Below are 21,752 nucleotides of genomic sequence, written 5' to 3'. Positions count from 1 at the left end.
TTATGGCATATGAGCTCAGGCAAATGCCTCATCAAATGGGAAGATTCAATCAGTTCAAGGGGGTTCTCAGAGCCTGTACCTCATCAGCTAAATAAAGTGGGGTGCAGGAGGCCCCTCTCTACATTTTGGGAAATATCATTGGTGGACAGGAGCCATTTGTAGAGAGCCTGGACACCCCTCCAAACCCATTAAGAGTATTTAGTACCACCTTCTACATAAAACCTTTCCTAATTTCCTTACCTTTACTGGTCATCTCCCTCAAACTACCTTTTATTTAACCTGTGTATTCATTTCCATTATCTTTATATTGATTCTATATTGTGAAAAATAATTATTAATAACCAATATCTTGTGGAGATTCAGAGCTCCCCCCTCCCCTTCTCCCAAAGTCCTGAATTTTAAGTTCTTTTTCTTCTTCAGAAGGACATTAGTGATATTGAGATTTCTCCCCTTCTCCCAAAGTCCTGAATTTTAAGTTCTTTTTCTTCTTCAGAAGGACATTAGTGATATTGAGATTTCATTGATTCTCCTTATGCAGGTCAGCTGCCACCCAAGCATACAAGGAATTTAATCTAAAGTAGGGAAGCCAATTGTGTTCTACTCAAAGTTGGGTGGAGACATATTCTTTTGTCTAAAGGACCTTAGGCTGGGAGTCATCTGGTATAGAGATCTTTTATTTTCCTGTCCAGAGTTAAACTATGATGGAGTGATATTAGTCCCTGTTGGAAGGATATATAAACTGTGCAGTCTGATGCCAAAGTGAGTTCAGTTGCTAACTGCCATTCATATGCATGCTACCTACTTTGATAAAAATGAGAAATAAATGGGCATACAGCTTAAGTCTGTTTGTCTTTCTTAGACAGAACTCCGGAGGTTAACAATATATACTTATATATGCCCTTGTCTCTATTTTGTATATATTTGTCCTTGCTGTCTCCTTTAGAATGAAATTTGTTTGTAAGTAGGAGTGCTTCATTCATTGTGTTTGTGTCACCACTACCTAACACAGGACCAGGGACAAAATAAAGAGGGTCATCATATAATGATGAGGTTTAGGCTAGGGGTGCTCAAGACCCCAAAATACCCAAACGCTGGGTCTTGCCAAATGAATTCGACTCAAGTCTTCTCTCAGTCAAAGAAAAGCAAAGTTTATTTAAAAGTTTGCCATATTGGGTAGACTCTTAAGGAACCCCAGTATCTGTGAGGCTTGCATTGCACAAGTGGGCCAGAATCCTCTGACACAGAACAAGTCTGTGCTAGAAAATTCTATGGTGCTCTCACACCACATGGAGCAAGATGGGGTCATATACAGAAAGGTTGTGGGAGGAATCTAGGGGTGGTCTAGAGGAGGAGTTTGGGGAGGGTCTTCAGGAGGAGTTAATGAGGTCAGACTCCAGTAAATGAGTGAAGTTGTTGGATGCTACCTGGAAACAACAGACGATGGCGGCCTAGGCCAGTTCAAGGGTGTAGCAGTTGAAGATTAAGGGTGGGGACTAGCTGGATAATAGAGGGCCAAGCTAGTAACAAAGGTTTGGGCCTAGCTATAATGAAAGCCTCAGGCAAATGAAATGCCTCATCAAGTGGGAAGATTTGATCAGTTCAAGGGGGTTCCCAGAGCCTGCACCTCATCATTCCACCCTCAAACAAATGGGACCCAAATTCCTTTGGGGTAAAGGGCAAAGGTCTCAGTTTCTGAAAGTTCTACCTGCTGGTAAGGGGCATAGAGCTGTCCCTGACTCTCTGGGTCCTTTTCAAGGTGGTCAGACTTCACATTCAAGGGGTCAGACTCCGGAATATGGATGATGCCAGCTCCAGTGGGCTGGAGAACTTGGATTCAGTCAGAGGTTGGTATAGCCTGAGTGGTCATCTGGAGGTTGATGGCTTAAACCCTGAGGGAGACAAACATGGCAAGGAGGTTAAGCAAATAAAGACCAAACAGGGAACAAAAAAATAGAGAAAGGACACTTTCCCTGGTAGGAATTAAAGATGACTATGGCAAGGCCAAAACACTGTCAGATATCCCTTTTCTTTCCAAATTGCTCCATGGACATTTAGCACATGGAAAGCAATAGCTGCCACAGAATCTAATAGTTTTAAAAAACAGGCAATCACTCCCAAAGCCTATTCTCTCCTTCCATCATCACAGAGAGTAAAAGTTTTTTTCCTAGATTGGGTAAAGCTGGAGTGGTGGTCAATTTAGTTTTCAAAGTCTCAAAAGCTTTCACCTGGTGGTCTGGGCCCCACTCTAGACAGAATAAGTCAGGGCCTTGAGTAGCAATTAATGGTTGCAGTCCCTCCCAGGCCTTGGGTTTAGTTGGATATAGACCACAATCGGGGAACACTTTAGGATCTAGGAGTCAAAAACAAATGCTGGCGTGGCAGAAGTAGCTCACCCAGGAATTTCCTGATCCCAAACAACTGACTCAACTATCTCCCACACTTCTGAGTGAACATGGGAAGATCTGGTAAGCTTAACTGGAGAAAACTGGCTTCCCAGTTTCACCATCAGGCCCCTTCCTAACAAGGGGGCAGGATAAGAGGAGAGCATAAGGAAGGAGTGTTTAAACAACAGATCCTCAAGTAGGCAGAGGACTGGGTATGTCTAGAGATATCCCCTTAGTTTCCCCTTCCATGCCCCTGACCTGACTGGTCAAGGGGAGGGCAAAACCAATTGGTTAGATCAGAGAACTTAGCCATAATAAAGTGGGTAACCTTACCTTCAGGCTTGATTCTTGCCCAGAGCTCAGCAAGGGAAATGGAGAAGGTGGGAGCACTGCCAAGCCCTAGGCTTCCCCATCATTCCAAGTCTTGAGAAGACTAGAAGACAGGGTACTGGGAGGTGGCTCTACCACTTTTACCTCAGTGACCATCCTTCCTCCAATGTCCCTCCTGGTCAGATGGGCATGGTTCTAGAGGCATTGGTTCCTGGGGCTCTCTCTGGGGGGTGCCCAGGACCAATGACCCTCCTTGTGGCATCGAAAGCAGGTTCTCCCACTGCCCAAGTGATTGGGCTTCCTCCAACAGGAGGGGCTTTTCCTGGCCATGGCAGTAGCCAAGAATTGAGCATGTTCTCTGTCTCTGGTTTGTTCCCTTCATTGTTTCTCCTCTGCTGCAACCAGGTCTCTGATATTAAAGACTCCAAAGGCTGTCTCTAGTAATTGGGCCTGAGGTGTTTGGGTTCCCATTGCTAATTTCTGCAGTTTCCTCTTAATATCTGGGGTAGACTGATTAATGAAATACATGTTAAGAGTTGCTGCCCCTTCTATGGAATCAGGATCTAAATTTGTATGCCTTTAAGAGTTTCTACAAGTCTGTCTAGGAAAATGGCAGGGTTTTCTTTGAGTAATTTCCCTAATTTTCTGATAATTTACATGCTTTTGAAATGCAGTTCTTAGGCCTTCTAACAGGCAAAGTATTATATGATCTCTTTTCTCCCTATCTTCACAGGTTTCATAATCCCATCCTGGGTCACTAGTGGGAAAAGCAGCTGTTCCCGGGGGTATTTTCTGGGGTCATTGCTAGCCAAATGATCCCCAAACTTTTGGGCTTGTTCCCAGATTTTCCTCTTCTCAGTGGAACAACAGGTAGAGAAGAGAATATGCAAATCACCCCAAGAAAGCTCAAATTGTAGGGATATGTCCTGCAAGCCTTCAGTAAACTTTGTTGGATTTTTGGAGAACTTCCCCCATTCTTCTTTAATTTAATTGAGATCTGAAATGGAGAATGGGACATGCACTCTAGTTTTCCCAACAGACTAGAGAACCACTTCCCATAAGGGAAAAAGTCCTGAAGGTACTGTGGGGACAGGGGCTTGGGAAGGGAGGTTGGAAGTCCCACTTCCTGTGAGAGAGTGATTGGGGGGTGCTGGCTGAACTGGATCAGACTTCAAGATTGGGGGATCCAGCTGGCAAAGGGGAAGGTCAGCTGGCACGTGAATAGTGGGAGGGGCAGGGTACTTAATAAATACCTGTTGATTGACTGAAGGTGCTTTCCCACAGATAAGAGCAGGCACTAAAAGAACTGCTTGGTACATGAGATGTTGAAGATGTTAACATACACACAGACACACATACACCCCTGGATATCTAGGACCTAACCAATCAGGCCTTTCCCTGAAGTCCATTCAAGTTTTAAATAGTTAAGCATTTACATAGGACCTAGATCTGGAGTGAAACTTAGATGTTATCCAATACAAATCACTCCCTTCTCCTCCTTGTTCCTGATGAGGGAACTGAGGGCCAAAGAAATTGAAGTGACTGGCCTGAGACTGAGGAGGGATTTAAACCCAAATTCTCTGATGTCCCCTCTAGCTGTTTTCCATTGTATCATTGAATATAGGATATTTAAGGCTTACAAAGCAGTGTTTTGTTTTGTTTTCAAGACAATATACCACAGCCACTGCCAAAATGTTCAGTCCAATAAGATTCTTTGTGAAGTCATTTGGGGTTTTCTTCATATAGAGAAGTGGTTTACCATTTCCTTCTGCAGCCCATTTCTTTTTTTTTTCCTAGAAGAGAAACAGAGGCAAACAGGGTTAAGTGACTTGCCCAGGGTCACAAAGCTAGTAAGTGTCTGAGGCCAAATTTGAACTCAGGAAGATGAATCTTCCTGACTTCAAGCTCTGCACTTCATCCACTGACCATCCTTGGTGCCCTACTACCTAATCTTTCATGCCATGAACAATAAATATGTATAAATATTTGTTGAACTGAATTGAACAACCCCATGAGGTAAATAGTTAAAATATTTTTGCTTCCATTTAACATACATGGACACAGACCCAGAGAAGGGAAGTGATCCTCAAGGTCAAGCATCTCTATAGTTATTCATTCATTCAACAAATGTAATGAGCATCTACATTCTAAGAAAGAAGGTTTCCATATTTGTCCACCTTCTGTGACAAAAATTCTGCCATTCCCCAAGTTACTGGTAATTATTATTTAATAATAGCTTAAAATTATATGGTGCTTAGTTTAAATGTGCTTACATACATTGTCTCAGAAGAAATGTAGGCAAAAATGAGGAAACCTATCATTTTATTCCTTAAGTTCTATAGAAGTTGTGGTGGAGACAAGGATTAGTTAAGTAGAACACCTAGTAGATCTCAAGGTAAATTATTTGAAGAGATACAAAACAAAGGGTTTTAATTTTTTAATCTTTTCAATTCACACAGTAAAGGCTCTATAGTAATATTCAACTCTTGCAAAGTCCTTAGAGGATAATCCAAACATTCCATCAGGGAAACAAAAATGAATGGCTTCTATTGATCAGAGCCCAGACCTGCAGCAAGATTTCTGTAATACATGGCTCCTCCCTGGATCTACTGACCCAGGGTTCCAGACACCAACCCATTGGCCCAAGTCTTTTCCCTTTCTTTTGTCCCATTGCTCCTCCCAGTGCCTGCCCTTCCTACCTAACTCTTTTCCTTCTTTCTGGAAAGTGGAGTTCTGAAGTCACAGAGAAATGGAAGCCCTAAATGCAAGTAGGTAAACGAACCTAGCCGGAACAGGTCCTACTTGTTTTTCGTTTTATTTTTTGAAGGAAGGTTTTGCAATTGGCTGTATCCCTTTTCTAGTTTTCTCTTTGCCATACAGTAGCAAATCCCTGGAGTGGAGAGGTGGGTCGGCCCTCCGCATTATAAAAGGAATCATGGTGTGTCTACGGGATTTGCCCGACTTAAAATAAGGGGGGAGGCGAAGAAAAGATTTTAGCATCTTAGATTTAGAGCTGGAAGGAAGAGGTATGGATCAAATCGAGCAGTGTACGTGACCAGCGTAACGAATGGCTCTTTGACCCAGGAGTATTTACTGGCCAGGAAGTTTAGACACAGGTCAGGTGTGTCCCTGTGCCTTTACCTGCCTCAGGTATGCAGATCTCTGGGGACCCTCCCTTCTTTTGGGAGGCGGAGCTGAGCAGAGCCGCAGCTAGAGTAGAGAGAACTTTTTCCTCTTCCTTTCTGCATATTTTGGGATTGTAGAAGGGATTCTGGGAGTCACAAGTAAGTATAGGTCTTTGGGCAGTGAATATTAGAATTTTAACGACTCAGCAGAGGGTTGTGTGCTCTGGTGTGGGGTCGGGGAGAGCGCATTCCCTTTGGGTTCCTTATGTTGATAATTACAGTATTGTTTCTGAGGCTTTTGAAATAATTCCCAAACTGTGTAAACTTTGTGGGGGTGAAATGTTTCCCAGCCTATGCAAAATTCCAGGATCCATGATGGTCTTAACTTCTTGGGGGCAGGGAATAATTGATGTTTTGGACACTAATGCTTTATTTGCAAAAAGTTTATATGAGACTTTGCTTTTGATATTTTCAGGAAATGTTGGCTAATAACTCCCTAAATATTCGTTAGTTACATTTTTCTCCTATATTATAATTATTGTTATTGTCTTTTATAGAACTCTGGGATTTTAGATCTGGAAGGGGTTTAAGAAGTTACTTGGTCCTCTCAATAGATTGTAAGCATTTTGAGAGCAGGGTTATGCTAAATTTAGTCTTGTATCCACTGGAGCTCAGAGAGATGAAGTCACAGAATCACAGAATATCAGCTGAAAGTGCCCTAGTTCAACTTCCTGATTCTAAAGGTTTACCCAAGTTTGATTCCAAGTTCAATGGGTTCTTTTGACTTAGTCCAACACCTTTTTTTTTCAGTCTGTTCCAGACTACTTCTCTGTGACTTTACCAATTCACTTTGCCTTATTGTAAACTGTAATAACTTTTGAGTCTTAAATTGGCATTAACCATAGGGAAGGATTTGGGGGGAAAGAAAAATAAGCCTCAGTTGTCTTTGTTGGAAAATGAGGGGCTCAGATTAAGGTCTGTCTCAGCTCTGTCTTGCTGTAATTCTGTCATTGAACCATTAAGACAACTGTAAAGTACCTGGTGTTGACCTTATACATATTATGGTCTAACTAAATATAGTACTTATCTTCCAATGTACCATAATTAATGGTTCTTTTGATACAGGAGATATGAACTTCCCTTATCAGGATGAGCTACTGAAAATGCTTATTCTGGTTGGATTTATTCTGTTGGCATAATTGTTCTATGCTGATCTTGTTGAAGCAACAGAATCAGGACATTTTTTGTTTGCTTTACTTATATTTATCTTTTTTGCTCTTGCCTTGTAACATACCCATTCAGCAAGCTTGCTTTTGTATGTATTTGGGCTGATAAATAAGAAAATACTTGCATTAATAATGACTTACTCAAAATTTGTGCTTATATAGTTCAGGGAAATCACAGGTTACAGGTTTAAAGTGGTATTTAGTCTTCTGTTCTGTCCTTTATTGAAATGCTTGGGAGGGTGACTAACTACTAAAGTGTTTTCAAATTACTGTGTTGGAGGTTAAAACAACCAAAGCAAGTTATAGCCTCCATCCTGTTTGTTATGTTTAAATCTATTAAGTAGGAAGGGCAGCTTGGTGACAGTGAGTTCCTGCTATATTTAAGGAATCTTTCTGCAATAGCCACATACATGTACACTGTCCCTTTTTTTTTCTGAATGCAGATTTAAAACAAGAATAAAATAAAACAAACCCTTCCCTTCTGTGATCTAGACTTTTGGTTTTATTTAAAGCAGTATTCACACACAAGAGATTCCATTAAATAGAAATAAAAAGAGAACCTGTGAGTTACAGGCTGAATGGTATAGTGGGAAACAAACAGATTTGCATTTCATAGACATAGCTTCAAATCTTTCCTCTTTTACTGTGCTGGCTATGTATGTGATCATAATCACAGATATTGGTTTCTTTGTCTGCAGAAAGAAGCTTTTGGACTAAATGAACTCTTAGGGTTCCTTCCAACTTTGAAACACTAGTTCTAATTATTTTTGTTCCATAGACCATGCTCTGTTGATAGCTGTTGCTCACTTTGCCCATGTCCATAGATAGTCTTAGCTATATATCTTTTTTAAATTAAATTTTATTTTATTTTCAGATTCACATTTTCTACCTCTCAACCACTCTACCTTCCCCTCCCTTGAGAAAACAAGAAAAATAAAATAACTGTTACAGACAAATGCTGCACATCTTTTTAGATAGTAAAATCATGAACAGTTCCTGTTCTCAAGGAACTCAAGACCATAGAATGTTGAATTCTTAATTACATAAATTTAGAGTGTTTGGTACTATTACTTTCTTGGGGAACTCTCCAGGTCTACAGACTCCTAGCCCTGGAAAGGAATCTATGCTCCAAAACCTCCTACAAGCCAGGACTACACCTAGAACATTCTAAGTATACGAGAATTTATCCATTTAAAATAGATTATGTTATCATTTTCCCCAAGGAGACAATTACATAACCTGCCTCGATTGCCCATCTGAATGTTTCACAATCCCCAACTGTTTGGAAATTCTTCTTAAATGCTATTGAAATTTAAATCCAATTCTTGTTTGGTCCTCAGTAGAGATGGAGAACAGCTGGTCACAACATCTTCTGGATAAACTGGGTGACAACATGTCATACTAGAAAATACTGATCTGGAAGTGAGGCATCCTAAATTTTATTCCTTGTTCTACTCTTTTGTAGTGTATGAACTTGAGCCAGTCACTTGTTCTTTCTAACTTATTTTCTTCATCTGGAAATGGGGATGATGATGATGATGACAATGATGATGATGATTACAAAATTAGTAACTATCATTTATATAGCACCTACTGTGTGTCAGGCACTAAGTGCCTAACAAATATCTCATTTTTAATCCTCACAACAACCCTGGGAGGTAAGTACTATTATAGTCCTCATTATACAGTTGAGGAAACTGTCGCAAACAGAGGCCAAGTGACTTCCCCAAGATCACACAACTGCTCAGTGTCTAAGGTGGGATCTGCCTTGTCCTGCTTTTCCAATTTTATAGGATTGTTGAAAAGATCAAATGAAAATAATGCTCAAGAAGTACTTTGAAGTGCTAAGCAAATACAAGATAATTCTTATTTGAAGACTATTAGTGATCTCTCAGGTTCATTTTCCCTACAGTCCTACTTATGAATAACTGTAGTTTAAAATATTTCCTAATTCTTTGTTTCCAAACCATTAGTAATTACATGTGTTTTCCTCTAAGCTCTGTCCAAGTTGCCTTGGTCCTCCTAAAATATGGAATCTAATCTAGATTTTGCCTTGATCATTATAAGAGGCTCACAAGACACTTGTTTTTGCATATGCTTATGTTTCTTTTCTCTTTTTTTTTTCAAACAACATTACTGGGTGTGACAGTGTGACTGATCATTTATATTGTTTTCATTTATATTTATAAGTAGCTAGTTATTTCCTATAGTGGACTATGCAGTTTGTTCTTTGCTCCAAGAGTGCTCCTCTGATCTTGTTCCAAAAATAGCTTTATTTGATTCGTTTCTAAGCATTTCACCAATTTACCATTTCCAACTCCTGGCAAGCCCTTATTTTCCAACATGAAATTTAGAACTGAAAAGAGACCTTAGAGATAATCTTGCCCAACTTTCTCATTTTATAAAGGAAAAACGAGGTAACTCACCCAGTTTTATAGGTATTAGAGTGGAAGAACTGAGATTAGAATCTGATTTCAAATCCAGGGCTCTTTTTACTATATTGTGATGATTCTCTACTGAGCAGGCTTGATCTTGAGGAAGTACTGGTGTTGGGCCTGCTGCAGTTAGCCAATAATGCCATTTCCTTTTCCATTTAGGAGACCTAGTCATGTGTTTTGGATTGGACTCAGTTAAAAATAGGATGGGAATGAGTTGGGTGCAGTAAAAAGCACACAGGATTTGGAATCAGTGGATCTGGGTTTGAATCCCAGTTCTCCCACTTAGGATCAGTGTAACTCTGTTCAATCACTTGATTTTTCTAAGCCTCAGTTCCTCTTTTTTAAAATGAAGGGATTGTACCAGATGACTCTAAGATCTTTTCCACCTCTTAAATCTACAATCCTATGAAAATCTTTGTAAAAGGTGTTTTATAATTCTCTGCCTTCTTAAATGGTGTACTGAATATAAGTTTGTTTTTTTTAATGATTTTTATATATTAATAGTACAATTTTTAAACATATATATTAATGTGTACTACCTCAGTAGAGCAGCTAAGTGGCATAATGGATAGAGTGTTAGACCTGGAGTGAGGAAGATTTATCTTCCTGAATTCAAATCCAACTTCAGATGCTTACTAGCTGTGTGACCCAGGACAAGTCACTTAACCCTGTTTGTCTCAGTTTCCTTATCTGTAAAATGAGCTGGAGAAGAAAATGTCAAACTATTCCATTATCTTTGTCAAGAAAACCGCAAATGGAGTCATGAAGAGTTGAATGTGAATGAAACTATTCAGCAATAGCACCTCAGTAGCATTGAGCTATAATTCTCACTGAACTGGGTAGCAGAGGAAAATGCACTTGTCTTAAGATTCTATCATGAAGTACTCTTGAGGGAAGGTTACTCTTAAATCTCCATCCAGTGTATTTCTCAATAACCACTGACCATTTAACATCAATTAAGTTTTATTTGGTTTTTTGTTTGTTTGTTTTATAGAAAGGTATTTACTGAGAAGGCATAGAAAGGACAGCAGATACAAAACTACCCACCCACCCACCCAAATCAAGGGGTGCATTCCTCCCTTGTGCACACAAGATCTTTGGGATTAATGAGCTTAAACTTGCAAGTGAGATACATATCCAGAGAACACATAGGGCAGAAGGGTTCCTTCTGACTCCAAGCCCTGGCCATCCTTTTGTTCTTGGTGGAGACTACCAATTTTACTCAGAAGCCATCAGGAAAGAACAAGTAAGAGCATCATCCTAAAATTTGTATTCACACTCAATTCTAGCTCAGCCTCTCCTACATTATGAGTTCTCCCTACTCCTCATCCAAAGAGAAGACTTTTTGTCACTCCTCTGTACCAGCCCCTCTTCAGTCACCCATGATCAGAAGGTTAACCAAGAAACCAAGTTGTCCATTGAAAGCAGACAGGGAATATTCATATGTTCTCTATAATTCACCAGGAAGGGCAAATCTTAGCATATTCCTAGGTTTGGACCTTCATTAGACAATTCCACTATTGTAAATGTATAGAAATGTTCTAGCGTCTATTAATCATAAATAAGTGGTTCACAAAATAACTTTTGGTTCTGGAGTCTGAAGACCTCTATTCAAATCCCTCTTCTGCCACTTACTATCTGTGAGTCCTTGGATAAGTCACTTAGCCAAGTGATGTAATGCTATGTCTCTACACACAGTCTCTAAAAATTAAAGTGAAGGACTTTTTAAAAAAAATTTTTTTTAAATGAAGAATCAGATGTCCTCTGAGATCCTGCAGCCCTAAAATTATTATATATAATAACTGGAATGAAAGAATATGAAATATATCAGAAATAATTTTTGTCAGTAAAATACTCCTTTCTCCAAGTCTCTCTCTGCATATTTACCATTTGATTACCTTTGTACTTTGCACAGCATTCAGAAATTTCTTTGATTTTTTTCCCCGATGACTTTTCAGTAAAGATATAAATATGAAATCCAGTCATATCATGCAGCTGCTCTCGCTCAAGTACAAACTACGTAAACATTCAATGTGCTTTTTATTTCTAAGATTAATTTTTCCCCAAGCTATTACCATTTAGCATCCCTTGAAATCTATATTTTTGTGCTCCTGTGCTAAACTCAAAAAAGAAAGAAAACAGCTTTTCCAAGCACTGACTACATCATTTAGTTGTTACTCAGCTTCTTGCAGCTCAAAGAATTGCTCAGATGAATGTGAAGGGATGGCTTCTGACAGAATGTGCTCTGGTGGGGGGAAGACTTTGCAAAAACAGTTGGATGATTTCAGTTCCTATTGGATCTCAGAGTGAATCCCACATGCTCCATTTACAGCAGTTAGCATGAATAAATTAAGAGCAAAAAAAAAAAAACATTTCCTCTTATCCTTAGCACAAGATAATTGCTCTAAATTGGGCTTTTTCACCAAAGAATAAAATTATGTGCTACAGGAATACCTTTCCTAATGCAGAAAGTGATTGTTTTTCTCCCTTACCACTACTACCTTATGAAAAAAACATAAAACCAAACAAAAAAGTGAATGAAAAGTCACTGTAGTCTAGGATACCTGTTTTCATGTTTGTTTATTATAGAGGTCAACACAAATACTCAAATAGATCTGTGAATTCACAGATATGCATGTTCCTTCCATATATACAGCTCACAGTGCATCTATGCTCATTATCCCAAGAGACTCTTTGTCATGGTCTTCCATTATATACTCTTAATATTATAAGAATATGAGTGGAGCACATGGATTGCAGACATATCAATTATTCCTTACTCAATACGTACCAATCTCATCTTTTTTTTTAATCCTACGTCTTTTGCAACATTCTTAGCCTCAGCTTTTTTTTTTGTAGTTCCTTATTTATGTATTGCAATCTGTATCATGAGCTTTGCAGTTGCCTAAAGTTGTACCCATTTTTAATTTTTTAGAGACAGTATGTAGAGATGTAGTGTTACATCACTTAGGTGTCCTAAACATCTGGTCACTTGATTTATTAATAAGTATTGTATCATTCAGAGTGTTGATGGGGAAAGTATCAATCTTATTATATAGTTGCTTTACAAAAGATTATATATGACTTTTGTTTATTCAATGGCTAATTTAAATGTCATTGTGATGTCTCTTCCCAGACAGGATGTGTTCCTATGCCAATGTCTCAGCTAACTTAAAAAGTTAAAATGAAGATTATATTTAGTCATATTCTTTTCTATCTTGTATAGTGCTTCTTTTATACTTTCCTAAATGCTTGCACATCCATAATCTCATTGGAGCCTCACAACAACTTTGAGAAGTAGAAATCACCCCCAATTCATAGATGAAGAAATGGTGACTGAAAAGATGAACTCTATCAGGCAACAAGTATGTATTAAATATCTATTACATGTCAGAGGCTATGCTGAGGATGTAAGTACAAAGAATAAGATAATTCCCTACTCACAATGAGTTTATATTCTAATGGGGGAAAACAATTATGTATAAAAGACTTACAACATAAATATAAAGTTACTAAACACAAATGTTTACAAAACAGATAAATACAAGATAGTTTGGGAGAGAGAGCACTAAATAGTTTACTTGAGTTCTCACAGTTGGCTGGATCCTTGATGAGAAACCTTATTCCTGGAGTTCTAGTCCATTGTGCACTTTTTCTCTTTTCTACCCTGGTGTTATGGGAATCTTTCCTACTATTCTTTTATATCTCCCATTGACACATTACAAGCTACAAATTATTTGAAGTATAAAAGCCAAGAATACATTGGAGTTTAGAATTGTTCTAAAAATTGGTAAGCTAACCTTTTGCCATAGAAGTCAGACATGTTTTAAACATTAATTTCTCAGGGTGAATGAATTAATTTTAACCTGAAATGGCCAGATTAAAATCATTTTCATTATTACATACCTCACGAAAAACTTTTGACTACCCTTCAGAAATTGTATCAGTGTATCTTATCTATGGAAACCTATTTTGTTGTTCCTCTTTAAACAATTTCAGAGAATTTTCATGAACTCCATTTCTTGGCCTTGTTAGAAGGCAGATAATCTCTATAGTTTTCTGAGGTGTAGTAAGAAGAAAGAATATTGGGCTTAGAACATTCCTTTTGGTGATCGTGGATCTGTCTAGTTCTGTGATGATAAATCTAAACTTCAATTTTTATGTATTAAAATGGGGATAACTGCTATGCTACCTCAGGGTTTATTCTGAGAAAAGTTATTTTGCAAATCTGAAAGCTCTAGATAAGGAGTTTTTATTTTTGTATCCTGGTCCCTTTTAGTAGTCTGGTAAAACCTATGAACATTTTCTCTGATTGTTTTTAAATGGATAAAAACAAAATAGATAAGATTACAAAGGGAACCATTTATTTTGATATTGTTATTGTTCAGTTGTTTGAATTGTCTACAACTACTCATGATCCCATTTGGAGTTTTCTTGGCAAAGATAATAGAATGGTCTGCCATTTCCTTCTGCAGCTCATTTTATAGATGAGGAACTGAGACAAACAGGGTTAAAGGACTTACCCATAGTCACATAGTATCTGAGGCCAGATTTAAATTCAGGAAGTTGTAGGAGTCTTCCTGACTCCAGACCCAGTGCTCTATCCATTGCACCACCTAGCTTCCCTAATTTTGAAATATGGTTATCAAAATATTAAAGAGCCAAGTTCACAGAGTCCAGATTAAGAACTTCTGCCCTAGAAAAAATGATTTGTTGTTATTCTCATCATTCCCATATAAAATGGAAATATGGCTATGGACTAAGAGCTAGGGAAATACAGAGCAAGGTAAAGGTTGGGAGTATTCTTCTGTTGTTCCTTGCTTCTGTCTCAGGTAGTTTGCAAAAGGATAGGCACATAGGCAGCAGGATGAACCTACAATTCTCCCAGGTGAACATGTCATTGGCACTGATTTTATTACTTATGTCATAAATTCTGGAGACAGGATTCAAGTAATTTTACTGCATTCACTCATTTAGCCTTGAGGTTTTCAAAGTACATTTTTCTACTCGGGATGCTTGATAGGGTCATTCCTAGGAACACTTGATAAATTTAAGTTATTCAACTTGAGGTTTGGCAATTAACTTCTCCATTAAAAAAAGAAACCAAATATTTATGGAGAATTTGCTTGATCTTTGACATCAAGATTCTTAGAAAATTTCTGTGTTCAGATGTTGTTCATGTCTTCACATACATGTAGTTTTACTGGAATCTCTCATATTTTTCTCAAGGGGTCATAATAGATAGTAATAGTAATATTACTGACTTCTCTATGTCTACCTAATATATAACCTGTGGTGTAGAGTAAAATAATGATAGAACCTTATTAATACCTAGCAACTGGGAACAGTATTAGACCTACATTAAAGGCTTTCTATCTGTAGAGAGAAAGGTACCATATATCTCTACAGACAAATGATATGATTTAACCAGCAACATAACTTAATCATTGGACAGCTTGATATATATATATATATTTTTTTTTTTTTTTTTTTTTTGCTTTTTTTTGGAGGGGAGAGGGCAGGGCATTTGGGGTTAAGTGACTTGCCCAAGGTCAACTAGGCTAGTAAGTGTTAAGCGTCTGAGGCCGAATTTGAACTCAGGTCCTCCTGACTCCATGGCTGGTTCTGTATTCACTGTGCCACCTATCCGCCCCTGCCTGAGAGATTTTTAGGAATTGGATTAAGAAAATACATAGCAAGGATTGACAAAAGTGCTTATGATAGGATTAATTTCGTTAAGTCAAACAATTATTTAATGACCCAAGAACATTGTATCAGAGGGCAGTAGATAGGAGAATTTATTATGTCATAGATAAAAAGTTGGAAAAGACCTCAAAGGTTATCTAGGACAGTCTTTCTAAGTCAAGCAGATGAATATACTTAGCCTTTAAATCTAAGCTTTATGATCTACAAGTATCTAAGTCTGGATCCAGATTTCTAAATGGAAATGTTTTTTTTTCTCCCACCCCTGTTTATGAAAGAGGCTATGACCTTTGCTATAGCAGGATGTTTGCAGTGGGGGACTCTCAACTGTGGAATTTGCTTCCTCTCGTGGTCTAGCACATCCCTAGTTAAATATCTTTGAAAAGCATAAAGCTTCCATCTTTTGTCCAACTGACTAACATAGTCCATCACATAATTTTAAATGAAATGACATTTTTGTATATTTTAAAGGAAATCCATACCTACATGTCATCTAAAACCTTTGAGCACTTGTGTAGAAGAGCATAAAAAATAAAAACAAAAAAGAAGAGTTATATTTTTTTATCCAGTTTTTTATTGAGTTCCAGTTTTATTTCACTGTAATTTCCAGATACGCAATATCCCCACAAGAGCTTCCCTTGTAACCAAAAAACAAACATGTAAAAGAAACAGTGACTACATCTAATGCAATATGCCATACGCATAGCATCCTCCCAGCAACTGATCCTCCCTCCCAACCCTTTGTTTTTGGTGCTTCCGAAGGAAGTTTTACAAAATTGTAAATGTACCTCTAAAAACCCCAGCCAGAGCTGCTTTTGAAGTTTCCTCTACTCCAGAGGGTGGCTGACTGCTGCTCCTTTCAAATCTCTAGAGGTCATCCTAAAGGGCTAGTATTATAGCTCCTGATTCCCTACTAGTGTATTAACTGCAAGTTGATAACAATTAGCCAGCTGAGGCCAGAGCCAAGATGGCGGAGTTAAAGCAGGAGTTTGCTTAAGCTCTCACTCCAACCACCTCCAATACCTGTATATTATGACTCTAAACAAATTTTAGAGCTACAGAACCCACAAAGTGACAGAGAGAAACAAATCTCACGCTGAAGGCAGCCTGGCAAGCCAACAGGAAAAGTCTTTCTCAATGGGCTAGAAACTTGAGTGCAGCCCCACGTGAGCCATGGGGCAGCCCCAACTAGAGGCACAGACCCTCCAGAGCAGACTTTAGGAGAGTGAATCATCAGCAGCTGTGGCGGATTCCAGACTTCTTAACTCATAAATGCCAAAGAGAAAGCAAAAGGTCAGTAGGGAACTCTTGGAACTGGGTGAGAGAAAAGTGCAGTCCAGTCCCTGCCCCCTGGGTGAGAGGTGGTGGAGGCAAGGTGGCTGCAGCTGCTGCCCTGTGAATACCTCCAGAACTCCTGGCTCTGGATCATAGGGGAACCAAGTGGCCATTCAGAGGGTAATCACTCTTGTTTTGACCTGCTTGGATATGGGTCCCAGTCTTGGGTGGTGGTGCTGGGGTGAGAAACACCAGAGCTTGTGGTGGCTGTAGAGAGGGCACCCTCCTCATAGCTCTGACAACATTTGCGAAAACCCCAGCAATTTGGGAAACAGCTTTCTCCACTCTAGAAGCAGAGTTCTACCATGGCAAAGAGTTCAAAAGTCAAGTAATTGGCTAAACATAGGAAATAGAATAAGTAGGGGGCAAGATGGGATAGTTAGTCTTTCACAATATAACTACTGTGGAAATGTTTTGTGTAACTACACATGTACAACCTATATTAAATTGCTTGTCTTCCCAGTGGGGGTGGGTGAGGATGGAAGAAGGGAAAAAATATGGAAATCAATGTTTTAAAAACAAATGTTTAAAAAACTGTTTTTTACATGCTACTGGGAAATCAGATATACAGGCATTGGGGTACAGAAATTCATCTTGCCCTACTTGAAAGTTGGGGGGGAAGGATGGGAAGGATATAAAGAGAGAACAGATTTGGGGGGAGAGATATTCAGTAGACTTGTTATCTTGGGGTGGGAGGTAGGGAAAAGACAAGGAGAAAATTTGTAACTCAGAATCTTGTAGAAATGAATGTTGAAAACTAAAAATAAATTTTAAAAAGATTAAAAAAAACAAGTAGCTAGCCACAGTTAATTAGATTTTTGGAAATGGTTATTTAGTAAGGAAGCTCGGTAAAAATTGTTGGTATACTTAACACCCATACAAAATAACTGGCCATGTAGCCTTGAGCAAGTTACTTAATCCCGATTGCTTAAAAAAAAATTGTTGGTACAAAAACTTTCTTCAAAAAGTCTTAGGCACACTCTCTAACAAGAACATATAGAATCCAGGGGAAAGTTAGCTCAATGTTTGAGAGTACAGGTTAATACAAGAGTCCTACCTTACACAGTCCTACCTTAGATAGAAATCCTTTTCTCCTTTTGCTAAGTATCTCTGAGCTGTGTGTAGTTCAGTGCTGGTCCACAAAGTTGAGACCCTTGTAGAACCCTGAAGTTACACTTATCTCTGCATATCTAGTTTATCTTCTCTCTGTTCCTAGATGGATGTGTTCTTTGTTACTGGGCCAGTCTTAATGATGACATAGTTAATAAAGGGGGAAGAGGTAATGGGACACTGAGATCGCCCTCTGCCACAACCCCTTGTAGTACTGTGGTACAAGTAGGAGTAGGGTGGGGCATGGGCTTAGAGTATTTGTCTACTCAAAACACTACAAAAGCTTGATTTGCAAATCAATATATGGAATAATCTTGCTGGAACTTTCTTCTCACATAGGGAGACATAGATGTCTGTCTGATTCTTTCAGTCATTCCCAATTCATTTCATCATCTAATTTCTTCCAAAACCTGGAAAAACTTTAGCTCCTTGGTCCTAGTTTATTCTTTGATTGATTAATTAAATATAGATGTCTAATTAAAAAAAAACTTATTAAATAGGTATTCTCAGGGGCGGCCAGGTGGCTCAGAGAGTAAGAGCACCAGCTCCAGTATCAGGATGACCTGGGGAACAAATCTGGGCTCGGAAGAGCACCAGCTCCAGTGTCAGGATGACCTGGGGAACAAATCTGGGCTCGGATACTTGGCACCACACCCAGAAATAACTGGCCGTGTAACCTTGAGCAAGTTACTTAACCCAGATTGCTTTAAAAAAAAATAAAATAAATAGGCATTCTCACCTAAGAAAGGTATCAGCCTATAGAGCATTTTGATTATAACATTAATTTGCATTGGGGTTGTGAAACACCACCTCCATCTGAAATGAGAAAGCTCTAGTCTTATGCGATAATTTGCTGAATAATTTTCAAATTGATAGTTAGCCCCTTTAGTTTCTAGAGAAGCATATTTCTTGTGAGGGATCTTTTTTCCTTCTATTTTTTTCAATGAGGAATGGAATGGGACAGAAAGAAAATAAAGGCTTGTTCATTTCTAAAATTTTCTTAAACCTGTTGTCTTTATTCTAAATGATGGAGGCAAAAACTACAATTCTATCTTTTTTTCTATAACAAGGGCCAAGATTAGTTCACATATAATTGTATTTATTTTTAAATTATTTTATTTAAAAAATAAAAAAACAACTGCATATATCTTGCTCAGACTACCTATTTAAATATAGGTCATGACACAGTTCCTGTCACCTAAAACTCAGAAAACAAAATATATTAGTGACTCATAATGCAGATTTTAGCAGAAGTTCCCAAAGTAGGCAATACCGCCTGGGGGGGTAGGGTGGAAATTAGAATGATGGTGGAAGGCAGTAGTAGCCTCAGGTGCATTTGGGGGACATCACATAAAAATTAGGGGGTGGTGGAAGCATAAGGACAGAAGAGAAGAAAATTTTGAAAAACGGTACATTTCATTTGTTGTATAACAGAGCTAAAGTCATAGTGATTACATTATTTTCCAAATAAACACACAAAATGATCAGTGGTCAAGTCCATTGACAGGTCATAACAAGTTTTACTGGCAGGCAAGCATGTTGTACATTGTTGGAAAGTCCAGCATGCATTAGCAGGAATATGTGCGTGTAAAGACTTGTTGACAATGGGTTACTATATGGTTACATGCTACAATATTGCATCATCAAAATTTCAATGCAGGAAAAACCCACAAATTTACAATAAATTACTAAGTTTAAGCTGTCATTAAAAATATATTTTATATATATTTTTTGAAATGACACAAATTTTTTAAAAATGTTAAAGGGTTTAAGAAAATAGATTTCCAGAGAGGTGCTAAGTAGTATTTTTTCAAAGAGTCTCTTTTTGCTGGGTTTTACTGTCTCCCGTGAATTCTGTACCTTCTCCCTTTCCTAGCAGTCAGTGGTAGAAATGAAACTTGACTTCTTGCTGAGCTTTTGCTCCCTAATTCCAACATTCAGAATGAATCAATTATATATTGGAAATTACCTTCTGATTGCTTCCTACTAAACTTTTTACTTGGCCACTAGTAGAATATAAAATTTAAAAAATTGTGTAATACCAGGCAAGATGAAAACCAAACAAGAAACCAAAACCAATCCCTCCTTCTCTCATAAAAAGCCCCAAGGATGCAAGTATCCAAAGTTTTGAGACAGACAAGACCTTAGAGATCATCTTATGAAATCCAACCCTTTCAGTTTTATAGATGAAGAAACTGAGGCCCAAAGAGAGTAATTTGATCAAAGTCACATAGTTTTTAAGTGGTAGAAATGGTATTCGAATCCAGGTCATCCTCTGACTCAGAATACACCTTTCTTTTCTCTATTTCTTTTTTATCTGACTGTAAAAATATAAAGCTGGAAATTTTGCTGGCTCCTGTTTTATTTTTTTTCTTTAGACTGGCAAAGATGCAATTGAATAAATTAATGCTTTTTTTGTTTGTTTGTTTTTAAGGAAAAAAAAGTTTAGATTTCATTTGTGTATCAGTATCCATCTACCCTTAGCTAACTTCAGATAATTTCTGCCCCAGTTTCTCCATTCTAAAAGAGGGTTTATAGTCCTCAAAAGATTTTAATGTTTTCAGGGATTTGGCATAATTAGAGCTTCCTAGTCGACTTAGACATAAAGGGCTAAGATGAAATGAGAAGTCTAATTTGATGAAGTCCTAAGAAATGGATTTAAGCATTAATCAGGAGATAGGTATCAAAAAGTAAAGTTTTAATATAGTTGTACCTTACTTTATTTTTTTTTAAATAAAATTGGGATTTTCAGAATAGCTAAATTGGAGAAGTTATTTATTTTGAAGAACATTTGGAATTTAGTCATTACTATTTTAAAAAATTCACAAAATACCTTAGAAGATTTAAAATACGATTTCATTACCAAAAAAAAAAATCAATTAATAGACAGAATTTTAAGTGACACAAGAGAAAGAAATGGCAAACCACTATAGTATCTTTGCCAAGAAAGCCCCAAATTGAGTCATAAAATGTTGAACACAACTAACAACTAATTGATTATAGGACAACAGTTTTAAAGGTAGGTAAATTTCTGCTAAGAAAAGTAGAGTTTGGATCCCTTAGTTTGCAATAAAGAGACATAACCAAAAAAGGATTTTTAAAGTCTTAATGACTTTAAAGGATGCTTGGAAGACAACTTCAAGGGGTGATTCAAATAATACAGAGGAAAAGATGAATTTATGACATATGGGCTCAAAATGTTCTTAAAACAAATTCATTGTTTACATTGTACATTTCTTTACCACTTTTCTTCCCTAAAACTTTTTTTTCCCTAAAATTTCTTGATCAATGATTCTATTAGATCTAACACATCTTTTTTTTTTTTTACTTGTCTTTGCTCTCCCACTTTACCCATCTGCCTCACCTTGTTCCCAGGAATATATCACTTCACATTCTGTAAGCTTTATGAAGTAAATTTGACATTGGAAGGAAATAAATATAAGTGTTTATGTGCAACTTTTTCTACTGCTAACAGCAACATTCCTTTTGACATAAAAAATAGTATAGCTTCTCTAAAACAAAACAGAAAAAATTTATTCATTGCCTTTTATAAATTAAAATGTATTTTTGTCTTTCAGTGAATAACCCTATACCATCTAACTTGAAATCGGAAGCAAAAAAAGCTGCCAAAATACTGAGAGAATTCACAGAAATAACTTCTAGAAATGGACCCGATAAGATCATTCCTGGTTAGTAAATAAAGGCCTCCTAGTAATTTCCAGATTTCCTTTGCAAGTTCCTTTTAGCTTTGTGATTCTATGTGCTAAGTTATTTAATTTTTGTACCTAGTTTGTTGTATTATTAAAATTGATATACAGACAAGGAAGTCAATTTAATAATTTTTACTGAAGTAGTCACCAGTAATTTGGGAGTAGATAGAAAGTCTCCTTGTTTGGTGATTTGGAAATACTGGTTACTGTCTTTTGAAGTAACCCAGAAGGGATTATGGAGTTCCTTTCCCTTCTTCTATTTTCCTCTTCTTCCCTCTCCTTTCTTCCCTTCTCTTCTCCTCTTATCTTCTCTCCTCTCTTTTCCTGCCCTCTCTTCTCATTTCTCCTTCCTTCCTTCCTTCCTTCCTTCCTTCCTTCCTTCCTTCCTTCC

At 37.7% G+C, this 21,752-nt stretch overlaps 1 protein-coding gene and 1 long non-coding RNA gene across 9 annotated transcripts in view; one reads left to right on the top strand and one right to left on the bottom strand.

Annotated features, from left to right (window-relative positions):
• The window catches only part of SH3YL1 (SH3 and SYLF domain containing 1), a 69,776-nt gene that overhangs the window by 6,714 nt on the left and 41,310 nt on the right, over nucleotides 1-21,752 (top strand). For 3 of the 7 annotated variants that reach the window (XM_069108647.1, XM_069108640.1, XM_069108645.1), the window contains exons 1-2: nucleotides 5,360-5,482; nucleotides 21,230-21,340. In XM_069108647.1, coding sequence (XP_068964748.1) covers nucleotides 5,464-5,482; nucleotides 21,230-21,340 — 130 coding nt within the window. In that variant the 5' untranslated portion in view covers nucleotides 5,360-5,463. Of the gene's footprint in view, nucleotides 1-5,359; nucleotides 5,483-5,855; nucleotides 5,999-10,588; nucleotides 10,750-12,729; nucleotides 12,869-21,229; nucleotides 21,341-21,752 lie in introns of those variants that run through there. The other 4 variants (XM_069108642.1, XM_069108641.1, XM_069108644.1 and 1 more) reach the window with 4 other exon arrangements.
• On the bottom strand, nucleotides 1,129-5,863 carry LOC138177455 (uncharacterized). Of its 2 annotated transcripts, none has more exons than XR_011172501.1 (3): nucleotides 5,414-5,863; nucleotides 3,968-4,507; nucleotides 1,129-1,889 (listed from the first exon to the last, which is right to left on the bottom strand). It is a non-coding gene; the product is annotated as an uncharacterized lncRNA (long non-coding RNA). The 2 variants fall into 2 exon arrangements; XR_011172500.1 differs by having other exon boundaries at nucleotides 4,355-4,507.

This window comes from Petaurus breviceps, unplaced genomic scaffold (genome assembly GCF_028583685.1).
Source record: "Petaurus breviceps papuanus isolate PSGF00001 unplaced genomic scaffold, PetGlider_PUasm1.0 90416, whole genome shotgun sequence".
NCBI classification, from domain to species: domain Eukaryota; kingdom Metazoa; phylum Chordata; class Mammalia; order Diprotodontia; family Petauridae; genus Petaurus; species Petaurus breviceps.
This window is presented reverse-complemented; position numbering and strand designations above follow the sequence as displayed.